Here is a 20,544-nt window from a genome sequence, read left to right as displayed (position 1 = left end):
TTAAAACAACGCCCTACTGGCCATTTAGCCTAGGGCCCTGTGCAGTTCCTCACAGGGCCCGAACCAATCAGTTTGAATGTGTAACCCGCTTAGGAATGACCAATCACCCCCGCCCGGCCGGTTCCCGCCAATGAATGTGCCAATCACGTCTCAGAGTTGTTGTTCAATTTTCCCGCGCCTCATGATGATTTGTTCTGATGTATGCAAAGCCTCCTGCCCTCCCCAAAAAGTGTACTTAAGCTCTGCTTGAACCTCTGCTCGGGGCTCTGGGCCGCTCTCCCTTCCTGAGTGAGCCTTGAGCCTCAGCGTGCTGAATTAGGATCCTCTTCAATAAACTCCCTCCTGCCTATTGCATGAAGCTGGTCTCTTGTGGTCTCTTTTTCCAACGATTCGCTGGATCCTTACAGAGGAAGGAGAATAGAGAGGTAAAAGGGGAAGGAAAGGGGGGATAGGTATCAAAATCAAATTTCTTGCATGTGATTTTGATAAAATGAATTCAATTACTATGTATAACTATAATGATGTAACAAAAAAATCATGTGAAGATACAGAGGGAAAAGTCCACGTGAAGACAGAACAAACTGAAGTGATGCAGCTACAAGCCAAGAAATGCCAAGGATTGCTAGCAATCATCAGAAGCTAAGGGGAGGGTCCTGCTTCAGAACCTCCAGAAGGAACCAACCCTGAGGACTACTTGATTTAAGACATCTGGTGCCGCAGTCTTGGCTGGGCACAGAATCACGAGCCACTCACAGCTTTGTAGATTCAAACAGCAATTCTTTATTCCCGAACTCACACCGGGGAAATCTAAAATCTGCCTGCACAATTCACGTCCCAAATACTTTCTGAATTCCTCGAGAACTCAACAGGAACTCAGGCAGCAGGAACGCCCTATTCCCAGCAGCAATAACCTTAAACCTGGAACTTCCTTAAACAGGACCAGGAACGCCCTAAACCCAAGGAGGAGGATACTTCCTCAAACCTGCAAGATACACCTTAAACCTGGATCCACCCTCGTCCTTGAGCAGGGTCACCTTTCTCAAACACACATGCAAGGTCACAGCGGATTTCCAAGGCAAGTCCATTTAACATGGGGTACGCTGGCAAGGAAATTTCGATGTATCATTCCTACTTGGCAATGACCCTCAGCAATCTGGCCTTCTGAACTGTGAGAGAATAATTTTTTGTTATTTAAAGCCACCTAATTTGTAGTACTAGGTTACAACAGTCCTTGGAAACTAAAACGGGGAAATGGGGAGTGATTGCCATGGGGGTGTCTTTTTGGGGTGATGAAAACATTCTGAAATGATGGTGATAACTGCATTAAGTCTATGAATATACTAAAAACCACTGAATAGTACAGTTTAAATGGGTCAATTGATGGCCATATGAATTACATCTCAATTAGCCCATGTATAAAAATGTATATATGTATAAATAGGTACCTATTATGTTGTTTTGAATTCCCTTTTAACATTCTGAGAGTTTAACACTATAATAATCTCCATATAAAAAAGCAGTGAAAACTAAAATAGAAAAACTGCTTCATAAATTAAAAAATAATACATAACACATTTAAAATAAATAAAACTGAGCAGTCCATTTTAAGTTAAAAAATATTTATTATTATCAGATAAAAACTGATGATAATTTTACCCATGGCTCATTTCACATTCCATACATAGAGAAAAGGGCAAAACATTACTAGAAAAGAAGTTAGTAGTTGAGTTGGTAAACAATTTATTGAGACATAAAAACAACAAATAGAAGATGACATATACTGAACTCAAATTATTACAAAACTTTTAGACACAACTACACTAAATATCTCTTATGTGTTCTGCTAAGGAAAATATAACCCATATTAAGTTCAAAGTAAATACTAATATTGTGGGTACAACTGTCAGTGCTTTTCTAATAATCTAGAAATTTGCTATAAATAGCTTTATCTTTTGCTAGATAAAATCTAATCATAATAAGAATGGTTATTTAACAGAACTAAAGATGCAGACTACTGTTTTAATTGCTGGGTAAAACCATATAAATTAATCATAGATACAAAGCTTAGCATTTCATGTTAAAAAGAAGAATTACATTTAATTGGATTGAAAGTGTTTAATGAGGTTTTGGGGCACACTGTTAAGTTCCCAAATCTGTTTAAGAAGTTTTGTAAGAAAAATGTGTATATGCCTTGACTCACCTTGCTTACTTCAGAATAAAATACATTTGGTATTAAATGAAATAAATGAAGACAAGCAAAACTACGTGACATTAAGTTGCTCCAGCAAAGCTGCCCATCTTGAATTAAAATTCATACTATTTCTTAGTTCCTGACTGAACGTGAACAGACCTAACTACTAGCACTTACATGATATATGAAAATAGAATATAGGGCTAAGATGAGGCTGCTTCAGCCTGCCATAACCATAGTTATAAATTTGAAATTTATTCAAGAAATTCATATTTTTAACAAACGCTTATAATTTTCAAGTTTTCTGGCTAGATATGTTTGTGGTTATGTGGCCAGCTAAAATATGGTCTTTTAATTAAATAAGGAACTCCATATCAAAGAAACATTTGCTTTACAGAATCTTACTTCACTCATTTAAAATTTCTTTTACCAAAATGCCAAACCAGAACTCTGTAGCCAAACTCTTGGAACAAAGTGCTGGTGGCCACATTTTTGAGTCTCTTATGTGTCTTGAAGTTCACTTGTTTTTCATGTTTCAAGTGTTTCTTCATTTGCTCCACAAGTATCAACAACACAAATTAAACAACTTGTGACTGGAAAAGCACGAACTTTGGAGTTGGCGACCCATTTGTCTGTTTCAGTATTATATTCAAGTATGTGTCCTAATCGGCCCACACCTTGAAAACCAGCCAAGACATAAATGACAGAGCCAACTGCTGCACACTTCACTGTCACACCCTTCCATGGCATTGGTGACACCATCTTCCATTCATTTAATTTAATGTCGTAATATTCCACATTGTCTAGGCCACCTTCAAAAGAATAAAACAACATGAAAAACGATATGAATAACTGATCATTTTTGGATTTTTCTAACATTTAAAAAAATTTCAAAAAAAGAAAGGCTGTAAGAATTTTACAATGAGTGCCTACATATCTACCACCTAAATTTTAAAGAATCATAAATATTATTTCTAAAAAATTAAAATGTTATATTCTGGAAAAATCAAAAAGTAAATTAGTGATTTCCCCTTTGATTATAATCCTCTAGTTTTTCCTTCTTCTCTTTTAGCAATTTATGGAAAATAAAAATGGATGAGCACCGTAGGGGAAAGAATCATTTCTTTGTTATAATTGCATAATGCTTATGTGGTTTCCATAGGCTTAATTTCTTAACTTCCAATTAAACACATTCTAGTTACAAAACAATATATTGACTAAAATGAAGCTCGTGGACTATCTCTAGATTTAGTTCAGATTTCTCATTATTTAAGAAAATTATTTAAGATACTTGAACACATTATTACTAAAGAAAATAAAAAGATTTAATTTAATAATTTAAAAATAATAATATTAATATTTTCATGCCACGTTTAAAAATGTTTAGGAAGCTGGGTGCAGTGGTGCATACCAGTAATCCCAGTGACTTGGGAGGCCAAGGCAGGAGAATTTCAAATTCCAGGCTAGCCTCAGCAAGTTAACAAGACTCCGTCTCAAAAAAACGTGGAGGCAGCTAGGGATATAGCTCAGGTGGTAAAGTGTCCCTGGGTTCAATTCCCAGTTACCTCCTTTTTCCCCCCAAAAAATAGTTTAGGAAACTTTGCTAAAGTTAGAATCTGGATACAAGAGTTAAAATTTCTAGTTAAAAAGTTTTAGAAGATTTTCTTTTTTAAGGTTCAACTATTTCTATTGTTCAAGTGTTCTAAAGCTGGAGTGATATCATTCCATAGGGAGCATCTGGAAATATATGGGAGTTATTTGAGATTGTCATAGTGACTGGTGGCCCTATTGACATTTCATAGACAGGGATGTTTAACATCCTGCAATGTTTCATAAAATGTTAGCTTCCAGAAATACAGAATAGATGTAATGATGTATGTGGTAGAGAACTGATTTTAATAAATATTTCAATAAATTAAAATATGAAAGTATCAGCAAACTCATCAGCAAAGTTGAACTAAGTAACACTAATTAACATCATATACCTAAACCATTCTGACCACCCACAGCAAATATCTTGTCTTTTACAAATACCAGCCCATGATTCTTCCTGGGTTCAATCATTGGACACAGCTCAGTCCACCTGAAAAAAAATAAAGTTTTTAGTATGCTTATTTACATGCAGTAAGAAGGCTCTTATACTAACAAGAAAGGTCTGTTATCCTAAATAATTACATTTAGAGCACACTGACTTATTCTGAAATATTAATGATCCCTTTTTGTTTTAAAAATTGTTCTACAGCCACCACTGTGGAGCACACTGTGAAGTGAGGTGGGAGAGGCCTCCATTGCTGGAAAGGCCTCCACTCGCTCAACAATACAGTGAGCTGTTATGGTGTGTTAAACATGGTATTTAGCTTGGAAAAATTCAATATATATACCTCTTTCCTTCCTCTTCCCCACTGTGTGCATGTTTTATGTATATCTAAATATGTATGTTATATGTATATCTAAATATGTATGTTATATGTATATCTAAATCTCTTGACAGTTTAGAACACAGTTGCATAAATCCTCCCTCCTTGTATAATTCACATGCACAGAATATATTTCATTCTTGTTCCCCAAAGTGAAGTTTAGTGTTTAGAAGCTTTTTCTTAAAATTCTTAATGTTCAAACTGTGTTTTGTGATTTCCATAGGCTTAATTTCTTAATTTCCAATTAAACACATTCTAGTTACAAAACAAGATGTCAAAAGTTAGGATAAAAAAATTCCTATAAAAATAACTTGGAAATCTGGATCAAATTTTAGGAAGGAGATCATAGCATATAACATTTATTTTGAGAATTGACTAGTTATATTCACAAAGCTTTTTATTTATGAAAATGTAAAGGCACTAAAGAGATCATAAGAATTCAAATTTAACACAGAAACTCAATATATAAAAAAAGAAATGCTAAGTTGTACAGTTTATACAATATTCCTAACACTGAATATTCACCTCACTTTTAAAAATCACAAAATTCCTTTACACTTTTTCTCTTTCTATAAATGAGATCGTATTGACTTACAACAGTATTGCCTGAATCTTAAAATTTCGAAGTTCAGAAAACTTTACTGGTTATGAGTTACATTTTAAGGATTTTTAGAAATGTAAAAATTAGGAATCAGTATGAATCAGATTACAGCTTTCCAATTAGTATGCCATAATACCTGTGAGCATTTTATGGAAGAGGTTCATAAAGGAGGGAGGACTTTAAGTGTTAACACCACTCACCCCATCGTTTGGAACAAAATGATATGAATAAATGGCTAAATTGATGGGTGATAAGATAAGGAGTATCCCCAGGATCCCTGGAAAATACATGGTATATTTTGAAAACATGTGAAAGCAATACATTTGATGATCTCAAAATTTATATTAGCAAAATATGAATTTCAAGACAAGTTGTTTTTACTTCTGTTCCTTACATTGATAATCTTGAGCAAAAGATGAGAAAGGAAAAATTTTAACTGCATTTATGTTTGGGTAAGGAATATTGATTATGCAATTATTCTTAAAGCCTTTAAAATATGTGAGAAGCAAAAATAGATGAGTGATCATATTTCATAATTAAACTTCTATCTTTTAGTTTAAAAAAGTAATAGGTGGAGTAAAGACTTTTATGTTTGGTAGTGTGGTAATATTTTCTAAATGGAAAACACAAAGCCTAACTCTGGACATTAACAACTCTTGTCATAACATTTAACTTGAACATATTGGGGGACTAATATATTCTAGTAATGGTAGAACAACGGGCAATCTAGGTATATAAGCAAGTTACTTTTCTTACCAAAATTCTTTTGATATATCAACTAAATATATGTCTGAGATGTTACACATTTTATTTCACAATTATCTTATTCAATGATCACCACATTTCCTTTTTTGCTACAAAGTTAGTAAAATTAGATTTTTTTTTAGCATTTTGCCTTTTTAAAATTAATTGATACTCACTTGATATAAGAGTAATTTTATTTAATAAATATGAGCCCAAACACAATTTTGGACATATGAGCCCCAAAAGACATTATACCTAGGGGTATGATTTATTAATGCCATGAATCAATATGTAATATTTCTACTTAAGGGCAAAGTTACTTCTAAGTCCTCCATCTCCTACATTTCTTGACATCTCAAATATAAATATTTGATGAATCAATCAGATTTGTCTCATTCATACATATTTACTACACAAATAGGACCAGAGAAGGCTTCCATGGGGTATAAAGTCAAGCCATTTCTAAAGGTACAAAGGAAGGGTTAGGTTATCCGGGTTTATGTACATTCTTCTTTTTTTAAAAATATCTTTTTTGGTTGTCAATGGACTTTTTTTTTTTTTGGTTATTTATTTATATGTGGTGCTAAGAATCGAACCCAGTGCCTCACACATGCTAGGCAAGCACTCTACCACTGAGCCCCACCCCTTCTTTAAATTTTTTTTTTTTTAAATCTGTTCTAATTAGTTATGCAGGACAGTAGAATGCACTTTGACACATCATACATAAATGGAGTATAATTTCTTATTCCATTCTTAATGTAAGAACTAAATTCTTCTGTTGGGGTCCTTTTGCCTTTTCACCTACTGGGCTTATAGAATACAATAACAATGAAATGAATTTTAAGTTGATACATACGTTTCTGTGGCAGGATCATAAACCTCACAAGAACTGAGGACTCTTCCAGAAACATTGTTCCCTAAGCTTCCACCACAAACATAGATGAGGCCATTGGCTTCCACCATCCCATGGCTGCAGCGCTGAGTCAACATGCTGGGCTTCGTGTGCCAGCTTTCAGTTCTGGTATCATAGCACTCAAACAAATACAGAGCTGAGTTTCCTGTATATATTTAAGAAAAAAAGAGGGGGGAGGGTGTGCAATCACACTTAACTGAGTGTATATGTGGGTTGGGAATGAACTGACTGTATAGCTGAATCATAGGAAAGGAAAGAATTGTAGAGCCATTTTTATAAACAATAACAAAAATGTAAGAAAATTTAATAAAAAGCTAATAACTCTGTATAGACCTTGGAAAACATTTAAAAAATGAATTTACTTGAAAGACTTTGTTTTTTTGGTTCTGGTACTGTAGGAAGAGAAACTGGTTTGATTTCAAAATAAAACAAGAAATATTATTTATGTCTTGAAGTCCAGTTGTGCATGATGGGAATGACCTAAACTTCAAATATTAATATAGAATGGAAAAAATAGCTACTCACAGATGGTAGGTCAACACCTTAAAACATGAAAAATATTATTTAATAATATTCTAAAGTTTATTTAATATTAATATGATAGTTACTATTGACTTCTTCACTGGTCTCAGTGAGTAAGTAGATAAGCCCTAAAATCACGCCGGTTCATTCTTGACTATATTCTCAAGGTATCAATGTATACATTTTAATGATAAAACATATACATCATGTTTTGCAACTTTTGTATACTATAAGTTGTCAATAATGGTTTGGAAATAATATATTAAAGGTGAAGTGCTTTTTTTTCCTTCTAAATAAAACTATTTCTTATCTTCCACTGTTCTGGGGTAATGCCAAATGATTTAAAGGTAATTACAACACTGCCAACTTTATAATTCTCCATTGCAACCAATGTCTAGGAAAAGTAAAGATCAGAGGATAACAAACAGAAGAAGCAATAGTTATGGCCTAAATAAATTTATGATCCTCCTGCCTCAGCCTCCTGAATAGCTATGAATTACATCCTTTTAACTTTAAATATTTCTAATTTGGTATAATCAGGTTGGTGGGCACTAGGGAAAAATATACAGTATATAACATCTATAAAAAAAACTGACAATAAATGCTAAAGAAATGAAGTTTTAAATATTATTTGTTTAGAAAAAACTACTAGATACCAACAAATCAGCCATCAATGAGAAAGGCTTTTATGTCCATACCCACACTCCGGTTATGATCCATAAAAATAAAATATCACTGCCAACATTAGACTAAAACCTTACAGAATACAGCAAATGAAAATGATTCTTCTTTTTTTATGGTACAAAGAAAGCAATAATAATACAGATTTAAAAAGTATGAATGTAGTAAAAATTCTTAAAAGGTCTATGAGTAAGTATAACTTTAAAAATATTTAAAGCAAATAATACTAGATGCTAACTAATCTAGAACTAAAATTCAGATAGTGTCAATTAATCATACTAAAAAATGGGCAATTAAAAATCTAGGGAGCTGAAATTCTTATAAATTAATTATTAAGGTAAATCTTGAAGGAAATGGGCTCTAAAATGTAAAAACATGTAATTAAATTACCAAAGACAATCTGGACAAATAATATCAATGTTTATTTTAATATGAAAGCTAATATACTTGGCTTTAAAATATTTCCTTCAAACAAAATTACTAAGAAGTCCTTACCTACTTCTGAACCTCCAGATGTATAAATTTTGCCTTCTGCAGCACAGGCAGCAAGGCTGTCTCGAGGTGTTGGAGGGCCCAGTTTGGAATACCAGCTATCCTTTACTACATTATAGCAGTCCATTCGCTTTATGGGGAAAAGCTGAGAGCCACCCAAAATGTATACTACGTTGTCCCAAAATACACATGCTGCATCTCTCCGTTTTTCAAATGGGCAGCGGATGTCTGTCCAGCTATAATCCTGAAACAGGAAAGGATAGGAAGCTTTTGGTGAGGGAAAAGCATAATTAAAAAGGACAAGCATAGATGTAATTAAGAAAATAAAAAGTAAAGAAATGTGTTAATTTACTAGAATATATACAATTTTGACTTGAGACTGTTATCCAATTTAATCTGTGTAATTTCTCCAGAATGTTGGTTGGTTTGTAGTAGAGGGCAAGAGGAAGATACTCTATTCCTTTGGGTCCTGTCTTTTCTGACTTTTAATTTATACATCTGGATATACTGCTATAACCTTGTTTTCTATTTCTTCTGCTACTGAATACTAGAAAACTCTAAAATAAAGTTGTTTTGTTATAAAATATCTCCATGACTTCCTGCCAGATGTATAGACTGATATAAAAAATGTCAATGGACCTTAAGGAGGTCAAATTGCCATTATCCTACTGATACCTAAAGCCAAAAGGTATTTTGTGGGCTTTTGTGAGATATTTTCTATAAATATTGACTCAGTGTTATCTACCATGCTCTTAAAACTATGCTATTTGTGTGCATTTATGAATATATAACAATTTTCATTATGTACAACTATGATATACCAATGAAAATGTGCAAAGAGAAAAAAAGTTATAAAAAAACCCCTATGTTATTTGCTTTGAAATATTTAAGTTCTGAGTACTAGGATACTTACTTTTTCTCCCTGATGATTTGATATGAGTACACATCAGTACCTCACAGTAAGGGCTGTTCACAATACCACCCTGTTTCCTATGTTTGATGGCATCTGAGGATGCTTCTGCCTATCTTCCATGTATGTGAATGGGGAATGTTGACACTTTTTTTGAGAAAGGATGGGCAGGGGATGTGGCTCAAGCGGTAGTGCGCTCGCCTGGCATGCATGCGGCCCGGGTTTGATCCTCGGCACCACATACAAAGATGTTGTGTCTGCCGAAAACTAAAATATAAACATTAAAAACTCTCTCTCTCTCTCTGTGTCTTAAAAAAAAAAGAGAGAGAGAGAAAGGAAACTAGTGTTTTTGTATTTTCTGAAAAAAATCATGATCAGACAGTAATCCAAACAATTCCCATCTCCCTGATGTACTGTCTATCAACGCTGAGTTCCCTTTGGGAAAATCTGACTGATACCTATTATGCTAGTACCTTATGTGGCAGGTATTTACTAGATTTCAGCAGTTCATCATAAGAATATGAGGGTTGATCTCTTAGGAAAGGAAGAGCCCCTCTATAAGGATTTTAACTCCTGATGATGATGATGATGAATATACAGTTTTTCAGGTGACCAGGAAAATAGAGAATCACAATCTCAATCACAGATCTGAAATTAGGATCTTTGTCCTTCTAAGTTACCGAGTGGTACATCCATTATTAGTAGGTAAAGACAACTATACTATAAACATAACTCCTTCCTGAAGCTTCAGTTTTACACAAAGGATACTGAAAAACTAGGGGAAAGTAATTTTATTTATTCTCCTAGAGAAACTGTATACCACAGAATGAAAGATAAAATAATGATCATATTCTACAGAGAGCAATCCCTCAAAGATAAACTGAATGATTTTCTTTCAAATTCTGGAAATTCACTTATAATTCCTACCTTACCAAGTTTATTTAGCAAATAAATGCAATTTAATCAACTATATTATTAACTCAGTGAATCTAAAGTCATGCCATTCTTATACCAAACTTATTAAGTTACGTAGGAACCTCTCCAAAATTTTTAAAGATATTCTCAAGAACATTATTTTCCCATGCTCTTAATTTTGGGATGAAAGAGTTGGTCACATATTCTTTTATCTGATCTCCAAGACCTCCGAGTCTTTTTTAAAAAAATATTATTGTATTTTTATACCTTTATTTATTTTTATGTGGTGCTGAGGATAGACCCCCAGTGCCTCGCACATGCTAGGCAAGTGCTCTACCACTGAGCTACAACTGCAACCCCAACCTGCTTCTCTTCAAATTAAAATAACTACCCATGTGGGACCTAGGATTAAAAAGGAAAAACATGCATTCTTTTCTTTTAGCCGAATTTCCTTAAACTGTTAGATACTAGGACATGAAGGTCTAAGGAATGAAGTAATTCTGCAGAGTTTGGTAACAAAATATTCTAATATTATTAAAATATTCTAATATTATTAAGAGAGTAGGGAATACATTGCTGGTCATATGTACCTATCATACAGGTGCTAGTAATGCTTCAAGTCTAAGAACTAAAATAAATTCTTGGAACCATAAATGCCAGGTAAAAAACAATTGAGCTTATGTGTGTGCACTTGAGGGAGGGAGAGATAGGAATAGGCACATGCCTCTACTTACCTACAATTTGGACTCCAATGTCTCCAGGAAAAATTTGTTGTTGTTTTTTGAGCTGAGGTCTTGCTATATTACCCAGGCTGGTCTTGAACTCCTGCCTGAGCTCCTGAATGCTGGAACTATAGGTGTATTTCACCATGTCTGGCCCTCAATTTTTAATAACTGTCAATGGTTACTGTAGATGTCATACACTAGTATTTGACAAATACTAGCCATATATATTATTGGTGCCCATTAGTTCATCATCTAGGCAGATAAGTGAAATATCCTATGTCAGCATTTCTACCAATAATGCAAAACAGAGTTCAATTTTAGCTAAAATTTAATGTTTTACATTTGTGCTCCCTTAAATACACCTTCATTTGAATATATCTGGCTTTCATTTTATGTATGTATGGAGGGAAAGGAGCTTATATATATTTTTTCCGTGTATGTATATGGTTAGGTACTCCAACAGTGCCGGGGAAGTCTTCCTAATTCTCCCAATTTATCACCCAAAATAGAGTATTGGGAAGATGATTTGATGTTTTCCCTTTGATAACTGGTTATATTACTTAGGAGATAATACATGTATTAAAGAAACATGTGAAGTTAGGCTTGTCAGCTCAGTGAGTATGAATTTTGGGCCTTGACCTGGTGATAGAACCAGGTCCCTGCATTCCCAGGTTATAAAGGAAGCTAGAAGAATTTGCAATTTTCAATGTTAAAAACAAGATGGACAAACAGCACTATAGTCACACATGGGGAGGTGCCTATCGGTTGGTAGGTGGCAGGGAATCATTACACTAAAAATATAATTCAATCCAGTTAAATTTTATGAGTATCTATTCTATACAGGGGTCTGTATTTATGGGCTGAGAAGATAGGAAAATAGGAAAGTCTGGGAAAGATGTAGCAACCTTTCTTAAGTTTTGATATAGTGCCCATATATGCACACATGCAGACATATCTATGAATAAAGACCTGTTTTCCTTGGTCCTAACTTAGCCTTTCTTGCCTTTGCTGATATGTATATTCTGTACTTTTTTCAAGCTTAAGACTCCATTAGGCAGGTTACCCTGATTTCCTTCTTCTGAATCCCTACCACTTGAAGGGCAATATCAGTGACTGAGCACGCTTTTGTTATCTTCCTTGTTCAGTTTTATATTTTAATGCAATAGTTCTTTTAAAATTTTTAAAAATTTATTTATATTATTTACTTGGTACTGGGTACTGAACCCAAGAGTGCTTTACCACTGAGCTATATCCCCAGCCCTTTTTATTTTTTTGTTTTGAGATAGGCTATGTGCTACCATATCCAGCTGTAGAGCAACACAGGATGGCAAAAGCTTCTTGAGGTGAGGGGCTGTCAGTATTTGTTCTAAATGCTTAAGGCAAAAACATCAATGTGCTATGTTTCTTCAGAATAATGACTGATTCTCTACATATAATTATACATGTATATAAGTATATACAATTTTAGATAGATAATAGATTTTTAAAATCAAGGCAACCACGATGCAAAATGAAATAGATACATTTTATTTATTTATTTTAAGACTTGAGAACTTTATTCTGGATCATTTTGAGAGAAAAATCAATCTAAATTAGGGAGGAGGGTCCAGAAGAAAAAGGAAAGCAAAATTAACAAGATAAAAAAAAAAAGCTTTAAGATTTCTTAAAGAAACTTTGGGGGAGGGTCAACCCAATTTGAGTTTAGAAAAACAAATTTCAAATTACAAGTTTACTTTCTCTTAAGCCATTATCTGACTTTTCTTAAGTTTCCAAGGGCTGCTAAAATTAACAAACTATGGTGACAATCTATAGAAAGCAGTTCATGCCACATGCCAGAAATTTTCTGGAAGTAGTTTCATGAGAAGTACATAGAAACATTTCTGATTTCATTCATTTTAAAAGGTCAGAAAGAATGTGCTCAAAGAAGCTGGGACAAGCTAGGTTCTGTCTGAAGAGCTGTGGATCTCAAGGAGGTCACTTCTTAGGAAGTTTAGTTTCCTTTTCTATAAAATAAAATAAAAGGATTGTACTAGATGATCTCCTCCCTTTCAGCCCTAAAATCTAATGATCTTAGGGTCTGGTTTAGAATGTAACAAAAAAACTACTATTAAGTAATAAATAATAATTACTAGTTTTTGATTGCTACCTTCTTAGGAAGTATGATGAAATTAACTTATTATCTGAACTTCCTGAAATAATCTTGAAATAATCTCTCATTTACAGATAAGAAAACTAAGTGATGTAAGAACCTTATCAAAAGTCACATAGTTGAAAACAGATAATCCAAAATTTAAATCTAAAGCTGTGCTCTTAGCTCCTATGCTGTACCATTTCTCTAAAATCTTCTTTCACCTGCTACTAGATAGAACACTGGACTGGGAGAAAGGCAATCTGGATCTTTCTCACCATTCTTGTGTTCCTAGCTAAGTTACTTATGTTGATAATGAACCTCAATAGACTCATCGGTAGAATCAGGTGTTAGCAGGATGGCTGCTGAGTTCCTGCACCACCTCTACATCTTATCATTTATAAACACAAAGCTCAACCAAGCCAAAAAGATACTTTCATATTCAGCATTCAATGAACTCTAAATCTTTTCTCTTTCTTCCTCAACAAACTCTACCAATAAATCTCTCTCAGGAAGCTTCTTCCATGGAGGATTCCTGACTAACAAATCCAACCCAGAGAATTTTCTTCTTTTTATACTACCAATGCTGGCACCGTCTTTAACACCGGGACATATAACTGGTTAAATTCAATTGAATTTCTTATCAACCTCTGCCTCTGTGCAGAGGAAATATTTATTAGGTGACAGTTTGTATTTACAGAAAAGTATATTTCATACAGCTGGGGTACCTGCATTTTTGACCTTACAACAGTTAAGAATATGGAGGTGCTGCACTCTGTTCCTAGTTTGGACCAGTCAGTACTATCTTTTAATTGTTCCAGCTGGCATCCTGTCACCGAGGATCCTGGCTTTGTGGTTGACTGCACCACTGAGGACTTGGGAGGCCTGTGACAAATCAATAAACAATACATGGGGTTGGAGAGCAGGCTTTCATACACTTTTTAAAGTAAAATCTAAACTGTTTACATTTTTATCCTTTGTTAGGATAATTCTTTTCTGAAGAATTTATCCAAGGGGAAAAACTGGACAGTATGCAAAGCTGGCATATAAAGGGTATTTCACTGCAGGGATATTTATTTATTTATTTATTTATTTAAAGTGGGGGGAGGGAGGGAGGGAGGGTGGGGAGAATTTTTAATATTTATTTTTTAGTTTTCAGCGGACACAACATCTTTGTTTGTATGTGGTGCTGAGGATCGAACCCGGGCCGCATGCATGCCACAAGAGCGCGCTACCGCTTGAGCCACATCCCCAGTCCCTGCAGGGATATTTTAATAGGAAAAAACTGACATAGGCCAAATATGAAAGAAAAGGGCAGGTATACTGTAGCCCTTCATGAGGAAATTTTCACCTCATCATAAGATACAGTTGGAAGGAAGAAGAATTTTGTAAAATAGTATGTTTGTCATGACCTCAAAAAAAAAAAACAACAAAAAAACAACGAAATGTGAGAACTGGAGTGATGTTTGCTGAATACTGATGTCTGTCTGAATGTTGGGAGCACTTTGAATTTTATATCCTGCTATGTTTCAATTTTTAATAAAGAAAATGTATCTTTTTTTAAACAGAAAAGGTAAAAATACAACAATCACACAAATGATAGCCAAGAATGGCACAAAAAAACAACTGCTTCCACATAGAGACCTACAATAGTACTCAACAGTATTTGACATGTTTACTTCTGGAAAACCACTATACTCTATAAAATGTGCTATTTAGAAGAAAGTCAAATACTGTAAATCTGTCCTAAATTGAAATTCAACACACAGTAAAAGAGCTGTTTGGTTTTCTTCAATTCTTAAAGCCTGTATCTTAAAATTAGTTTTAATTTCACATTTCTGTTAAAATGTTGAACTATGCTAACAGGAATATATGTTAAAATATTTGTTTAAACTATATATTTTTACAATTAGCTGTTCTTTGTACGAGCTGAGAACAATTGTCTTTTACACCCAGATCATCAATTTTCAAAGGAAAAAACCCTCACCACTCCTAACTGAATGGATTCAATATTTATGAGAATGATAGGTTTTACTGTGCTTATGGGTCATCATATGAACACAAGCACCAAAGGTAGCCAATGTAATTATCAGGTGACATAATATAGTAAGTAGTGAGAATGTATCTCCTTCCCAGTTACTCTCAGCCTCTTATTCCTCTAGTGGTCACGTGCTTACTATTTTCTTGCCACTTCCCAAAGGGTAGAATCCCTTAAAACACCACCACAGAGATACTATTTCTATTTTTGTCTTTTCTTCCCACTTAACCCCCTCAAATACCTACAGTTCTGTTTCCACTATCTCCAAACCTTTGAAGGGACTCTTTATTAATTTATGATAATTAAGGCTGGCTGTGGTTTATGGAGAATGAGTCTGACATCATCCCTCCTGGGGTTACTCGCATTTTCCCTGAAGATTTTTTGAAGGTACAGTGACAATACAAAAAAATAAACTGCAATGGACCAAGGTGGGATGGAATGGGCTATGGGGTTAATTTTTTACAACAAAACTACAAATCAGTGTGTTATGAAGATGCTTGAAAAAAAATGGACTGAGACTCACTATTCCTATTTTGGTAGATATTCAACGAAGGCAGAACACTTAGAATTTCCCTCAATATGTGCTCCAATACCTTCTTTACATAAATGTGAAGTCAACCTGTACAACCAAACTGCATACAAAGACTCAGGCAGAATACTTCTTGTTTGTAAATTGCAGTTAACACTGATTTTGCCACTGGAAGCCTATTATGTTGATAACAAAGAAAGCCTAGAGGATTCCCAGGATGATCTACACTTGAATTACAACAATATCAGTGGCTGGATGACTGCTACCCATTTTGGATTTTGAAAGGAAATAATTTTTTTTTAAAAAAATTCAATTATTTTAATCTTGGATTTATCCCCAATCTCCATACACACCCTCCACCATCAAAATTCATCACATAGAACAGGGGCCAGAAATGATAGTCTGGCCTCCATCACCTCATCTACAGAACACACTGCATAAGGTCACTGGTTGGAAAATTCTAAACATGTTTGAGCTGCAAACATGTTTAGAGGCATAACTCTTTTCACATCAGAAACCATGGTAACTAAACCAAATAGGTTGTCAAGCAGTTTAAACCTATGCAAAATTTGGTTATCTCCCTGGAGCCCCAAAGTTCCCTAGAGTAGCCAGAAATGCCTGTTTCAGAGCTGTTCTCTTCAGTCATTGGAAACTGCCCATGGAACCAGTCCCTTCTTCTTGAACTGTGCGCACCAAGATTTCACATAATGAATGAATGCTTCTACCTATTGAAATTCAGAAAATTCCAGTCCAGGGAATAAAGCCTTTATTAAAGATGTATTAGCACAACAAAAATGTCCATCATACTTATGGAAGCTCTTAACTAGGCAGAAAAATGAAATTAGTCCTGGTCCAAGCCATATAGTCAAACACATGCTCATCACCAAAGCAGAAAGTGAAACCAAGGGCTGGTGGGAGCATTATATTCAGCATATATCCAAGTCCACAGGTCCCAGCGCCTGTCACACCCAACACAAGCCAATGAGGACTCACTGCAGGGCAGAGCTGTAGGTGCTTCTGACCATTTTAGCAGTGTTCATGCTTCTACCTCAGTGCAGTGCTTCTAGAAACACTCTTGGTTGGTGGCAAAGACTACTGGTATATTTTTATAAAATTCTCACTTTTTAAAATAACACCATTTCCTTTAAGTTTATGCTTATTTTATGCAAGTGATCTTTTAAAGTCATACACAATAAGTAACTGTAATTTCCACCTTGATCGCAGGGTGGGACTGCTTTCTCTTTTGGGAAGACCTGTTTAAGAGGAAGGTGGCTATAAAACTAAGATAAAGTGATTTAAAGGCACTGTATTTTTAGACATTGAACTCAGAGATGCTTAACTACTGAGCCACATCACCCCAATCCCCACCCCACCCCGCTTTTTTTTTTTTTTTGAGACAGGGTCTTGTTGAGTTGCTTAGGACCTTGCTAAGTTGCTGAGGCTAAGGCTGGCTTTGAACTTGTGATCCTCCTGCCTCAGCCTTCCAAGTTGCTAGGATTACAGGCATCCACCACAGTGCTCAGTAAGCTACTGTGATACCTCTAATAAATATTTCCAATAGAAAAATGTATTCTGATTTGAAGATAACTACTACTTGTTTCTGAAATTAAAAAAAATTAGGGCCCATTCATATTTTAGATCCAGTCCCATAAAACCAACTGATAAAAATTTCTCTGAAGTGCTATATAATGGTTCATTCATCCTCACAGACTTGAGTACTCACATTAGGTCAGGCACTAACCTCAGTAATGAATCTACTTTAGAGTCCTGAGAGAATGCAGGTAGAGCAAACCTGATCCTGGTGGTACCACAAAATACTGTTTTCTGCCTTTGTAATTTACAGACTCTAGTCCTCACTCTGCTGGTTTCACTTCTTGTTTCTGTCAGGGAATATGCAGAGTCCCTTTTTTTGTCTAGGGCATAGACAGTCTCCTATTTCTTCACCATACAAAAATAATAAGCCAAGATCCTTACAAAGTTTCAATTCTTCAGCCCATCATTTCACTAGTAGGAGTCCAAATAAAAACTGGTCAAGTAAGTCAACTTTTATTTAGACATCCATTACATAAGACATTACTATGCTACAATTTATGAATAATAGAACTAAAACACTCACAACAATCTTTTAGCAATCACTAAGCACTTAGAAATTTAAAAACAGGTATGAGATGCAGAAAAGTGGACTCAGTAGGCTTTACAAAAGAACCATAGGAGAGAAATAACATTTCAGCTCAATATAGGAATCCAAGACTTCTTTTTCTGCTAACATTCAGGGAAAAAAAAATTAAGATTCTTTGTTATCAAAATAATTTAACTGATATTTAAGCCATTCATTAATACAAATATTTTCCACTGATGCCAATAATAATCCAAGAAATAGTTCACTACAATATTGACTTAATTCTGGATAAGTTAAGTAACATTGCTTAAAATGTCCCCTTTGAAGGAGATCAATGTATTGAAAGTGGTCACCATTTTGGCTAGTGTAAGATCCAAACAAATGGACTCTATTTAGTGTTAGTGAAACCCATTTTAACATTTCTGAACATACTAAATTCAAGAATTTTAAAGTTTACCAATTCCTACACAGCATTTCTTACTTTACAGTCTACTTGAATTGAATAATGAAACAATAACCCTTTTGGGAGAGCCAAGATTAATAATTATTTGTTAATTAAATCAGCTTCCCTATTTTAGCATTAGAAATAATAAAGGCTAATAGACATGCTAAAATGTTATAGACAAATAGTAAATGGCAAAATTTTTTCAAGATGGACTTTAGAGCTAAAAGTAGGGAGGGGGCTGACATTTTTAATAGAATTATTTAATGAATATTATAATAAGATTATAATTGTATTAGTTTCCAGGAAAAAGAGATAATTGATAGAATGAAGATTTTGGTTTTTTTTTTTAACAGTTAATTCCTCAATTATTTGAAGTTTTCCCCTGGAAGTCTAAAAATTTGTGGTTAAGTATACAAAAAAAAAAAAGCAATTAAGTATGATTTATTGGTAAAAGCAGAAAGCAAGATACAAAATGAGAATTCTGAAGCTACATTCTCACTTCCAGGCTTGTGTAGAATACGGATCTCTTTTCAACTGTCCAATTTAAAAAAAAAAAAATCAAGGAAAGCATTAGAACTATGGACTAAAAGTGAGATGCCTTTCATTTGCATTATTCTAGAAATAATGCAAATGCTCCCTGCCCTCTAAATGAAATCAAGTTTCTTACACCTATTTGTACATCAAAATAGCCACTCTACTCTAAAATACTTTCTACCAAAATTTGGTTTAATTGCTTCTTCATTGCCCAAATCAACACCACCACAGTTAGGCTGTATGGATGTAACTTATTAACAGTTAAAGTTGTAGTGTGTAGCCTTTTAATTTAAAGTGCTATGATTTCAGTTTTTGCTTAAAAAAAAAAATCATCATTTGCCCTGTTATTGGCTCAAAAGGATCCTGAAAAAACAACAACAACAAAAAAAAAATTGTCACTTAAATACCAACAGTATGACACAGGTGGGTAGGTATATCAACCTTTTAAGCACATTGAGGAAACTGTGCCTTTGGAGTGTGTGGCCAGGCCATGAATTCTCATGGCACCTGTCATCCACTCAGTTTTCTACTGAGGAAGGAAGCCAGATGTCAGCCTATATTCTGAGAATAAAGGCATGGATCAGTAATAGGTCCATTTGGCTGCTGAGTTGACAACAGCCAAAAATGGAGATACAAATAGGATGGTGATTCACTTTAACTGATCCTTCTTGGGGAAGTATTTCTGATATCTGACAGCATATCATCTACTCTATGGATTATGGTGTTAAGTGTTATGGTGAGAAAGAGAAGCTGTCAGAGGTCTTCTCTACTGGAGGAAGAACTGTCAAGACTGGTGATTCAGAGTTGTAATAGGGCCAGACACAGTCTTACTGGACCAGATTATCACAAGAACTAAAACTTGGTATATAGCTAACACTTGGCTAATGTTTATTTCTGTTACTGTCTAGCCAGATTATTAGAGGAATTTTCTTATCTTCTGGTAGGGTAAATAATGTGTGGTCTCTGACTTGACCTCAGAGATCACAACATCATAATCTAAACTTCAGAGACCCTGGACCAGCTCACCTTCCCCAAAGGAAGTCACAGGCTGGTTTACTTTGTTGATGCTCATGATACTGTACAGTTCTATAGACAAGAACATGAAAAGGATCCTATGTATCTTGGTAGAAATAGAAGAGAAGCTAGTCTAGAATACAGTGTTGATCACTTTAAAATCCATAGGTCTAGAGTAGAGGCTGGCAAACTATGGCCTGAAGGTAATCCAGACTTTTACTTGTTTTTATAAATAAAGTTTTATTTGAACACAGCCATGCCAATTTTTATGTACTATTTGTGACTGCTTTCCTTGTATGGCATCAGAACTGAATACTTGTGGCAGAGAACAATGGTCTATAAAGCCGGAATATTTACTCTAGCCTATTAAGAAAATGTGTGCCAAGTCCTGATTTATGGCATGTTGGTCTTACCCCTTGGAAATGAAGAACAGCTTGCTGCCTCAATCACCTTCTACATAATGGAGATGGGACATATCCTATAATTGGGTGTTTTGTCCCCCTAACCACCACCCCCAAACCAGTTTTACAATATAAAACAAAAAGCTCTCAGTACAAGTATACTTCAGAGCAGGAGAAAGCCTTTTCAGTGGCATAGGCTGTAGTAATATGGCTCGGCTCCTCAGG

The 20,544-nt window shown here is 34.7% G+C and overlaps 1 protein-coding gene across 2 annotated transcripts in view; it reads right to left on the bottom strand.

Moving 5' to 3' along the window:
• Window positions 1-1,646: 1,646 nt before the first annotated feature.
• The window catches only part of Klhl7 (kelch like family member 7), a 58,107-nt gene continuing 39,209 nt past the window's right edge, over window positions 1,647-20,544 (bottom strand). For both annotated transcript variants that reach the window (XM_026414818.2, XM_026414819.2), the window contains 4 exons: window positions 8,565-8,805; window positions 6,810-7,011; window positions 4,177-4,274; window positions 1,647-3,003 (listed from right to left, as the gene is read on the bottom strand). In XM_026414818.2, the coding sequence (XP_026270603.1) occupies window positions 2,720-3,003; window positions 4,177-4,274; window positions 6,810-7,011; window positions 8,565-8,805 (825 nt within the window). In that variant the 3' untranslated portion in view covers window positions 1,647-2,719. The remainder of the gene's footprint in view (window positions 3,004-4,176; window positions 4,275-6,809; window positions 7,012-8,564; window positions 8,806-20,544) is intronic.

Source organism: Urocitellus parryii, chromosome 3 (assembly GCF_045843805.1).
Source record: "Urocitellus parryii isolate mUroPar1 chromosome 3, mUroPar1.hap1, whole genome shotgun sequence".
Classification (NCBI taxonomy): Eukaryota; Metazoa; Chordata; class Mammalia; order Rodentia; family Sciuridae; genus Urocitellus; species Urocitellus parryii.
Note: the sequence above shows the minus strand (reverse complement) of the source record. Positions and strands in the feature narration are given on the sequence as shown.